This window comes from Daucus carota, chromosome 3 (assembly GCF_001625215.2).
Source record: "Daucus carota subsp. sativus chromosome 3, DH1 v3.0, whole genome shotgun sequence".
NCBI classification, from domain to species: Eukaryota; Viridiplantae; Streptophyta; class Magnoliopsida; order Apiales; family Apiaceae; genus Daucus; species Daucus carota.
In genome coordinates this window covers 34311183-34321924 of record NC_030383.2, presented here as the reverse complement: position 1 = coordinate 34321924, position 10742 = coordinate 34311183, and the positions used below count along the sequence as shown (strand labels likewise).

At 39.5% G+C, this 10742-nt stretch overlaps 1 protein-coding gene and 1 non-coding gene across 2 annotated transcripts; one reads left to right on the top strand and one right to left on the bottom strand.

The window, feature by feature from the left end:
* Window positions 1-7625: 7625 nt before the first annotated feature.
* Window positions 7626-9495, top strand: LOC135151506 (uncharacterized). The gene is made up of 3 exons (XM_064089988.1): window positions 7626-7783; window positions 8124-8850; window positions 9004-9495. The coding sequence occupies exons 1-3, from the start codon at window positions 7626-7628 to the stop codon at window positions 9493-9495; spliced, it is 1377 nt and encodes a 458-aa protein (XP_063946058.1).
* LOC135151802 (small nucleolar RNA R71) lies at window positions 8091-8195 on the bottom strand. The gene has a single exon (XR_010290719.1). It is a non-coding gene; the product is annotated as a small nucleolar RNA R71 (small nucleolar RNA).
* Window positions 9496-10742: the final 1247 nt, after the last annotated feature.

The following is a 10742-nucleotide window of genomic DNA, read 5'->3' as shown; positions in this document are numbered from 1 at the left end:
TAACAACAGAGCCTCTTGGACTGATATTTGGTTCAGACTTGACTGAACTTACTTCCTTAACAACAGCCTTATAAACCTTAGTTTTAGGCTTTGGAACATAAGTCTCCTTCCTAACACGAGGAAGACTAGCAGTCTTTGCCCTAGCATACTTTTTGTTTGTGTGTTGTCTTGGTGACGTGTTTTCATTTTTAGCATGCAAATTCTTAAAATAAGCTGACATAGTATTGAAAGCACAAAGCATACAATTATCAACACCACAAAATTTATGGCATGCATCAAATACAGGAGCAACAGGAATATCAGTCACAATAGTAGGAACATCAACAGTAACTACTCTAACATTATTAACAGTTTTAAAGTTCTCAGTAGAATGGCATTTATTGTCTCTGTTCTTACTATTCACAAAGTTATTAGGCTTGTTGAACTTACTTCTTTCTGAGTTGACACCCAAACCAGCTTTAGGCAACCTTACATTGCCTTTCACTTTGATTGGTTTCAGGTTGGTCAGAATATCATCTCTCTTCTCATTACTCTCTTTCATTTTAAGGTCTTCCTGTTTGAGTTCATATTTAATGACAACAGGAGTTTCTAACAAAGGTTCATCTTCTGAGGATTTAAACAAAGGGTGAGGGGAATCTTTCAAAACAAAAGGAATTCCTCTCTCCTTAGCACTCTTCTTAAAGGGAGTAATGTTACTAGCCTTACCTACAGATTTGTTATAGTCAAAACCTATTCCAACAGTTCTCTTGATCTCTTGTTTATCATTAAGCTCTTTGACTATAGTGGAGGCATCCTTAAAGGCTTTACATTTCACTTTCTCTTCATCTAGCTGAAGTCTTAAAGCAATCTCACCTTTCTCTAGAACTCTGACTTTAGCAACTTGTAATCCTAAATCCATAGTCAGTTGTTCAATTTTAGGTTTTAATACATTCATCTCATTCATCTTATAAGCATGAATATCTAAGACTAAAGTATCAATTTTAAGATTGGCAGCTTTCAACTTTTTAATAGCATCATCTCTTTCTAGTCCTAATTGCATAAAAAGTTTAGGGCATGTAGGTTCTACCTAAAAGCTTCCAGCAAGAGGAGGTGAAGATGATCCAGTATTAGCCATGAAAGCAACATTCCCTAGCTGCTCTTCTTCATCACTATATGTATCATCCCAGCGTTTCCCTTCTACCAGATATGATTTGCTTTTGAAGCTTTGACCTCCAGAAGTACCCTGATGCTTTCTCACTAAGGCATCATACTTCTGCTTCAGCTCATCGTACGAATCCTTTCTCTTTCCTTAAACCTTGGACTGCTTGCACTCAGTTGCAAAGTGTCCCGGTTCACCACAGTTGAAACATTTAAACTTGTTTCGATCCACCATCCCAGTCTTGTATCCTCCTTTGCTTGTAGAAGATGAATAACCTCCCTTCTGAAACTTACTAGCAGTAGGTTTGTATTTTTAGGAAGGGTTCTTCTTGAATCTCATGTTTCCAAATTTCTTGGCAAACAGTGATAAAGATTGATCTTCTAACTGTTCTAGCTCTTCCATTGTATAGAACTCTTCATCACGACTGGAAGAAGCAGTCTGACCCATCTCAGGTACAACAAATTCCTGTGTGGTTTTAGAAGGAACAACAACATCCTTCTTTTCTTCCGGTGTAGGTGATTTAACAACTAGAGCTCTTGAATGGTTCAGTGTTTTACCCCAGCCATATCTCTGTATACTTTGAACCTGTTCTAGTTCATAAGTTTTCAGAACTCCGTAGAGTCTTTCCAGAGATATCTCATTCAGATCTCTGCTTTCCCTGATTGCAGTGTTTCTGTGTTCCAGATGTTCAGGAAGTGTTAAGAGAAAATTCATGTTGACCTCTTTATTGTCGTAGTATTTCCTATTCAGATTTAAATTATTAATCAAATTATTAAGTCTGATAAACACTTCTGAAATCCCTTCTCCGGGACTGGAACCAAACTGTTCATACTGAGCCATCAGTATCTCTTTCTTGTTCTCTCTTACTTCTTCTGAGCCTTCGTTGATAATCTCTAACGTATCTCAGATTTGCTTCGCGTTTGTACAATTAACAACAGCATTGTACATAACAGGATCTAAGGATTCAACTAAGATCAGTTGAAGAGTATCATCTAAGTTCATCTGTTCATTCTCTTCATCTGTATACTCAAAAGGTTCTTTAGGAAATGTCTGATGAGGTATTAACATACCATCTTCTTCGAGTGCTAATATGACATTCATCGGAGTGGAAACAACTTTGTTCAGAATCCCGATGTATTTTATGTTCGCAGTGCGGAGGAATAGTAACATGTGCCTCTTCCATAGGCCAAAGTGTTCTTTGCTGAACGGTGGAATTTTAATGCTACTAATCTTTTGTGTACTCATTTTTAAGGATTTAAAGTGAATAGTGTTTGGATGAGATTTGGATTACTGAAAGAAAAATATTTTAAATCAGAATTAATTTTTGGAGTAAAATTAATTCGAATAAAAAATATTTGAAACGTTACAGAGTGTGTATAGGATCTAATACGTTGTATTCGTATTAACCGCTCTTGATGCCAATTGTTAGGTCCAGATACGATTGTAGAAGGGGGGGTTGAATACAATCGATACCAAATAATCGCGGAAGTGAATCTGATTGGAATATAACTTGTTAATCAGATTATAATTAATTAATATAACAATGTTTTAAGTCGTTATATAATTAATATGGTTCAGTTTTAATGTCCACTAATGTTCGTAGAAAAAATTCCACAGGGTATATTCTAGATTAGTGATTAAAACAACGGGGTTATCAAAGCACAGAAAACTGTGGATATAACGATCAAGCAAATTACGAACAACTTGAAAGCTTTACAAATGCTTTGATTTACAAAGTGATGAACACTTGAAATGAAGAATAGAATGCCATATATATAGGCAACCATTTGTACTTGTAAGACAAAAGAAAGACAAGACAAATAAGCTTGCAAAGACAAAACAAGTTGGGCAAGACAACTACAAGGCAAGGGAAGACAATTCTAGATTGTCTACCAAGCTTAAAACAAGCCAGAAAGACAATTTAAATAAGGGGCAAGACATTCTAGCTTGGACAAGACAAAAAGAAAAAAGGTAGGATAATTAGAATTGCCTACCAAGTTCTTCTAACTTGGCAGAAAGACAAAAACAATTGTATTGTCCACTAAGTCAATTCGGCAAGACAAAAGGAGTTGTCTTGACAAAAGACATTCGGTCAGACAATCACAAGTGATTGTCTTGGCAGTTGGCTTTGCATTTGAAAAGACAAAGCAGGATTGTCTTGTTTTGCTTAAACAAAATCGGTAGGACATGCAATTCAATTGAATTGTCATGCTGATTTCACTTGCATTCGGCAAGACAATTCATTTGAATTGTCTTGCACATTTCCTTCCTTCCTTGAAGCAAATACAGTAAGACAATAATGGATTGTCTTGCAGGGCTAGTCTTGGTGATTATAAATGTAATATTGTAGATTATATTAAATAGAAAATTATCCACTTAATTAAGTTAATCATATAAATTCATAAATTAAATTAATTCGAGAGTGAATTAATTAAATAAATAAATTACATAATTAATATAATTATTTGTGAAGTGGAATAATAGTCTATTAAATATTTAATCACCCATTCTTCAGTAGAACTGCTTCCTGTCTTCTTTAAACTTTAATAACTTCTTCTTGATTTGTCGATCGATCAAACTACCACTTCTGCTTGACTTCAAATATTTAATTTGAATAACTGATACACAGATGTACTGTCTGGTTCATCTGTATCTAGTTAAATCAAATATTCTTCGTCAAATAAACAATAGGAAATTGGTTTGTTCGCCGAGTCTTCGTCTGGTAAGTTCTTCTTCATTAAATGGAATCCTCTGATAAAATAAAGTATAGAAACTTTATATTTTCTGAACTCCTGGACGTGCCACAAAAGATTATTTGTGCACTGAGGCTTGAACATATTAATGAACTTCTTTCAGTGGTGTGCAGCAGCATCCTGGAATTCTTCTGACGTATAATTCCCATAAATCATTTGACGTTCTTCGTACGGATTCTGATGACTTGCTATTTACTGAGCTTTCTTATCTGAGTTGACCTGTACCTCTTAAATACAAATAGGCTGAACATATGCCTTTCAGGAATGTTATCATAATCCATATTAGTGAAGATGTTCTCAGACTCAGGCATTTTGCCTTTTGACTTCTCCTGTTGTCTGTCAGCTGCAGAAGAATCTTTACCACTTGCTCCTTCTCCACCCTTATCTTCTCCATCCTTATCTCTACCATCAGCATCAGCATTGCTGTTATCATCTTTATCATCTTTGTCTTCCTTATCCTTCTCCCCCTTAGTTGAGGGATCCTCTGGAGTCGACGGAGTTGTAGACTTAGATATCTTCAAATGATCAACAACCTAGGCCAAGGTCTGCTCCAAGCTAACAAGCTTTGTCATACAGAGCTCCTGGTTCTTGTCAATCTTGTCCATCCTAGAGTAGATACCCTTGACATGATCGTCCATTTCCTTTTTCAAATAAGTAAAAGAAGTATCAGCAACTTTCTCTTGTAGAGTCACCAGCTCTCCACTTCTGAATCTAGCATTCTCAGCATTTAACCTTTCAACTTCAGCTCTCAGAGCAGCCATTTGTTCTTGTAACAGATCTGTGTTGGTGTGTGCACTCACCTCACGAACACTCAAAGATTTGTCACTATCCTGTCGTGCATGTGTTTCGCTCGGTGTTTGCCTGATTTCACTCGTATTTTTCACACCGTCACTAGAACCTGTATAAACAACCATAGTTCCCTGAGATGGAACTGTAGGATGTGAAGGAACAAATTGTCCTTCTGATGCCTGTGAAGGTAAGTGTACTTCCAAGCTGCCAAGTATATCCTGATCCAAAAATAAAGAGAGATCAGAAAAGTTTTCATATGACATGTTTTGAAAATCTGTGCGCTCTCTAAGTGAAGAAACATAAGACACAGGTTCAGTGTTTACTAGCGTGAGTGCTAGTTGTGTGCTTGACTCTTTACAGGATACCGCGGTAGGACGGCCAATTTCAATAAACGCATTCTATGGAGAGAATGAATCTAGAGACTGTATATTTACCATTTCAGTGTCCAAATCCTTTTGGGAGGAAATGGATGCAGCTGCAGTTGTCTCCGGTTCGTCCACCCTTTGATTCTTGTGTGGAGACAGAGCTGCGGGTTCTCTCAATATTGCACTCCCACTCTGTTTCCGGACTACTTTTCGAACAACTGGTGTCGTAGTGTTGGTTGACGTGTTTGACGAAGAATCAGTTGTTGAAATGGAAACATCAGCTTGGTTATGAATCTGGGTGTTTTCAGGTTCAATGCTGGGAGTCTGGAAATCAAATCCAATATCACAATCAAAATCTAATATATCAATATTAAAAGTATCGGTGAGAGTAGAAAGTACCTGAGCTACCTGTAAGTCAGTCCGGAAGTTCTGTAGCTCCGGGTTAAAAGCAGATTCAGATGGCAGGGGTTGAGAGGTAGATTGTGTTTGGGGAATGTGATGTGTATGGGTAGGTGAAGGTATAGGTTCAGATTGTGAGGGAAAGATGGATGATTGTTGTTCAGGGAAGAAGTTGTAATGTTGAGAGGATTTGTTTTGAGATTGGTGAGGAGAGTTGTATGGTGATTGGTGATGTGATTGGTATGGTGAGTTGTATGGAGGGTTGCAGGGAGAGTGATGTGAGGACTGCCTGGATGATTGGTAGTCTTAGATGAGTAGCAGTGGCTGACTGGCTAGAGGTGCTGTTGAGGTGGTTGTTGTTCTGGTTCCGGTTGTTGCTGATCAAACTGTTGATATTGTTGTTGATGTTGCTGTTCTGGAGCCATCTGTTGTAGAGGATCAGGGACTTGAACAGGCTGAAGTGGAGCACTAAACTGCTCCAGCATGAATGGTGTCACAACTAGAGCTAGGCACATTCTCATGCTTCTTCTTGTTGACCAGCCTTGTCTGGATCTTGGCACAAGTCCTCAGAATAAGAACCACAGGAGAATCAACATACATGTTCCTATCAGCCTCATTCATCTTATCATTCAGAAACAACATCAGGAACCTCGGATAATAGCATTCAACCTTCTCATTCTAACGGATTGATCTCTGATAAGTGGATTTCATATCCACTTGGAAGCTTTCGTTTTGACTTAAAATGGTGGAATGGCCTCAAGCTTTTGGTGTTTTTGATATTTTTTTTAGTGTTTTGTTGTGTAGGTTTCTTGGAAGGAGGACGAAGAGGAGAATCATAGCTTTCATTGAAAAAAAACGGCGAAGCAATCGGATGCCCGAGGAGAGAGTTATGGGCAAAGAAGTATTCTGCTGATGTGAGGCCCCGGCCTGAGATGTGAGGCCCCGGCCTGAGATGTGAGGCCCCGGCCTGAGCTGTGAGGCCCCGGCCTGAGCGCTGATGCGGGATTTTTGGCCCGTTTTGACTTTTTTTGATCCGTTTGAAGGCCCGTTCGTTGGGGAAGTATAAGAAAGACTTGGGGGACTAAAAACATAACCTAGAATCATTCCAAGGAGCACGTGACGGCTACGGAGAAGATCGAGATCGAATTTCATAGCTAAAAACTTTTGTAATTCTTCGAAGTAGGCGTAACTTTGGATGCTCGTTTCGGATTTGTTTCTTAACTCTTATTCTCGTACTTTAACTTTGTTTTTCATGTTCAGTACCATGTTTACATTCGAACCCATGATGATGAGAAGTTCGATTATGAGCTAATCATTATCGTGGGATTCTAGCGGATTTATATATGGATTTCAGTAGTTGATTTGCCTTAATTATTTATGTGATGAATGTTTGATTTCTTCGTATTGGTTGTGCTTATTCGTCTTGGATGCGTAGCTAACATCTTGGATTGTGTGTTAATCTTTATTGAAGCGACAGTGGATATATTGATTTAGAACTTGCAATGCGAACATAGGATTATGTATTCGATATACATGATTAGTGGTGTGATTTTACTCATCTTGCATCGCCCTATGTAATCTTGATAGATAACTTGTTCTTCAACCGTTATGCTTTCAAATTCTATAGACATATAGGGTCTAAGCATAATTGGTTTCTGTTTACCTTCTATCTTAATTGTGGATGTGTAGCAGCATGGTGCACGTATAACGACAGTTAGCGAGTATTAGTTTCGTGTTATCTGATTAGTTATCAACCATCACATATCGACAAGGCATAGCTCTGAAGGAAGTATATAATGAAGTTAGAATCCCATGTTTCATTCTCCATAGTAATTCGATTTTAATTCTCTAGTTATAATTCGACTTAATTAGTTAATTTAGTTAAAACCAACCAAATTGTTACTTGTCTAAGCATTGAACAATAATCATACATTGGTGCATAACTACATATTTCTGAATACACCAGTCTCTGTGGGAACGAACTGAATTTGATTCTATACTACTTGTGACCACGTACGCTTGCGTGATTTTGTGCGAACAAGTTTTTGGCGCCGCTGCCGGGGACTCGGTGTTATATTTTAGTTTATGTGCTTGTCATCAGTGGTCGTTAAAGTTCACTGACTTGGATTCTTTTCTCACTTTAGTTCGTTTGTGTGTGTTTCAGGTACTTGAGAGACGTGTATGCGAACACGTTCTCAGGCTCGTAAAGAAGCATTGGTTAAGGAAGAAACAGAAGTGAGTATTACAATGGATGATCAACCACCAGCAGTTAATGATACTAAGGCTCTTAAGGCTTTCTCTGAGCCGAAAATCAATGACATTCAGTCGAGCATTGTCAGGCCAGCGATTCAGGCCAACACTTTCGAAATCAAACCTAGCACTATTCAGATGGTACAGAACTCAGTACAGTTTGGGGGTTCTCCGACAGAGGATCCTAATATGCATATTCGAGACTTCATTGAGATCTGTGACACTTTCAAGTTCAATGGTGTTACGGAAGATGCCATTAAATTGAGGTTGTTCCCGTTTTCTCTGAGGGATAAAGCTAAGGGATGGTTACATTCTCTTCCTGCAGGATCTATTACGACATGGGAGGATCTGGCTCAGAAATTTCTTTCTAAGTTCTTCCCTATGGCCAAAACAGCTGCACTAAGGAATGCTATCACTCAATTCTCTCAGCTATGGTGAAACTCTTTGTGAAGCATGGGAACGCTACAAAGAGATGCTTCGGAAGTGCCCACATCATGGGATGCCTGATTGGATGGCTATCAATTGCTTCTATAATGGCTTGGGTCCTCAATCGAGACCAATGCTCGATGCGGCATCAGGTGGAGCTCTATTGACTAAGAGCTATGAGGAGGCTTATGAGTTGATCGAGATGATGGCTGCAAATGAATATCAGAATCCTACTCAGCGTCTTCATCAGGGCAAGGCAGCAGGGATTCTGGATGTTGATGCTACTACAGCCTTGACTGCGCAAATCAAGGCTCTTACTATGAAGATGGATTCTTTGGTAAACTTGGGGATTCAGCAGCCACCTTCAGTTTGTGAGCTTTGTGCGGGTACACATTCCACTGATCAGTGTGCCATATCTAGCGAGTCAGCTCAGTTTGTGAGCAATTTTCAGCGATCTCAGCAGCCAGCTCCGGCTACTTATCACCTGAATAATCGAAATCATCCGAATTTCAGCTGGAGCAATAATCAGAACTTCATGCCACAACAGCAACAGCAGTTTCAGCAGCAAGGGGCTAGACCTTTCAACCCTTATGGTTTTCAACAACAGTTTGCACCGAAGCAGCAATTCCATCCACCTAGATTCCAACAACAAAATCATTGGGTGGCTGGACAGTCTTCCAACGAAAGATCTGAATGGGAAGAGATGAAATTAATGATTAAAAGCCAAGCGGTGTCAATCAAAACTTTGGAAAATCAGATTGGGCAGATTGCTAACGCGTTGATAAATAGACCACAAGGAACTCTTCCTAGTGATACTGAGGCCAATCCGGGCAAGAATGAAGTGAAGGAACAGGTACAGGCTGTCACCTTGAGGTCCGGAAAGGTTACGAAGGATAAAGAATCAGCAACAGAGCGAAACAAGGAAGAGAGTGAACAACAAGTTGAAACACCCGTACTCCCATCTGAGTCTGATAGTGGAAAAACTGTTGTTGAAGCTGACAAGACTAAAATCAACGAAGAAGCAAACAAGGATTCAGCCGAAAAGTCTATCCCGAAAACTGATACTGGAGTCAAGCAAGTATATCCACCTCCACCTTTTCCGAAGAGACTTCAAAAGCATAAGCTCGACAAACAATTCGCAAAATTTCTAGAGGTCTTCAAGAAATTACAAATCAACATACCTTTTGTGGAGGCTCTGGAACAAATGCCGAGTTATGCTAAATTCATGAAAGGCATTCTATCTCGAAAACTCAAACTCGAGGAATTGGAAACTGTGGCTTTGACTGAGGAATGCAGTGCGGTGTTACAGCAGAAATTGCCTCCGAAGCTGAAAGATCCGGGAAGCTTCACAATCCCGTGTACTATTGGGCAATAGTCATTCGACAAGTGTTTATGTGATTTGGGAGCTAGCATCAATCTGATGCCCTTGTCTATTTTCTTGCAACTTGGTCTTCCGGAGCTGAAACCAACTAATATGTCTTTGCAACTGGCTGATCGTTCGATTACATACCCAAGGGGGATAGTTGAAGATGTGTTGGTAAAGGTAGATAAGCTAATATTCCCTGCTGATTTTGTCATTCTCGATTTTGAGGAAGATAAGAAGATTCCCATCATCTTGGGGAGACCATTCCTTGCGACGGGGCGGACTTTGATTGATGTTCAAAAGGGTGAACTCACAATGAGAGTTCAAGATCAGATGGTCACTTTCAATGTGTTCAATGCCATTAAACTTCCATCAGATGAGGAGGAATGCTTTAAAGTGGATATGCTCGAAGCTGCAGCCCATTCGGAAATTGATAACAGGCTGAAAACTGACATCTTGGAAAGGGTTATATCCGGTGACTCAGAATTCGGTGGTGAGGAGGAAGAAGAACACCTTCAATACTTGAATGCTTCTCCTTGGAGAAGACGGTTGGATCCTCCAATCGAATCTCTTGGGTTATCGGAGTTGAAAGATTCTCATGAACGGCTGAAACCCTCTATTGTTGAAGCTCCTAAACTTGAGCTTAAGCAACTTCCCGAACACCTAAGGTATGCCTTTCTTGGCGAAGCTTCTACATTACCTGTAATTATTGCATCTAACCTTCCAGGTATCGAGGAAGAAAAGCTTTTGAGAATTCTTAGGGAGTTCAAATCAGCCATTGGATGGACTATTGCAGATATCAAGGGAATCAGCCCTTCTTATTGTCAACATAAAATTCTGATTGAGGAGGGTAGTAAACCCACTGTTGAGCATCAAAGAAGACTCAACCCAATCATGAAAGAAGTGGTGAAGAAGGAGATTCTTAAGTGGCTTGATGCCGGCATTATTTATCCAATCTCGGATAGTTCTTGGGTGAGCCCTGTTCAGTGTGTGCCTAAGAAAGGAGGAATGACCGTGGTAGCTAATGAAAAAAATGAGCTCATTCCAACTCGTACAGTCACAGGATGGAGAATATGCATGGATTATCGGAAACTCAATAAAGCAACCAGAAAAGATCACTTTCCATTGCCTTTCATTGATCAGATGCTTGATAGGTTGGCCGGTCATGAGTACTATTGTCTTCTTGATGGATATTCAGGGTACAATCAGATTTGTATCGCACCAGAGGATCAGGAGAAGACCACTTTCACTTGCCCTTT

Coding starts and splice junctions, on each gene's coding strand:
- LOC135151506 (XM_064089988.1), top strand. CDS start 7,626: ATGCGAACACGTTCTCAGGCTCGTAAAGAAGCATTGGTTAAGGAAGAA. Junction 7,784..8,123: donor ATTCAGTCGAGCATTGTCAG/GCCAGCGATTCA, acceptor CAATTCTCTCAG/CTATGGTGAAACTCTTTGTG. Junction 8,851..9,003: donor TAATGATTAAAAGCCAAGCG/GTGTCAATCAAA, acceptor AGGTCCGGAAAG/GTTACGAAGGATAAAGAATC.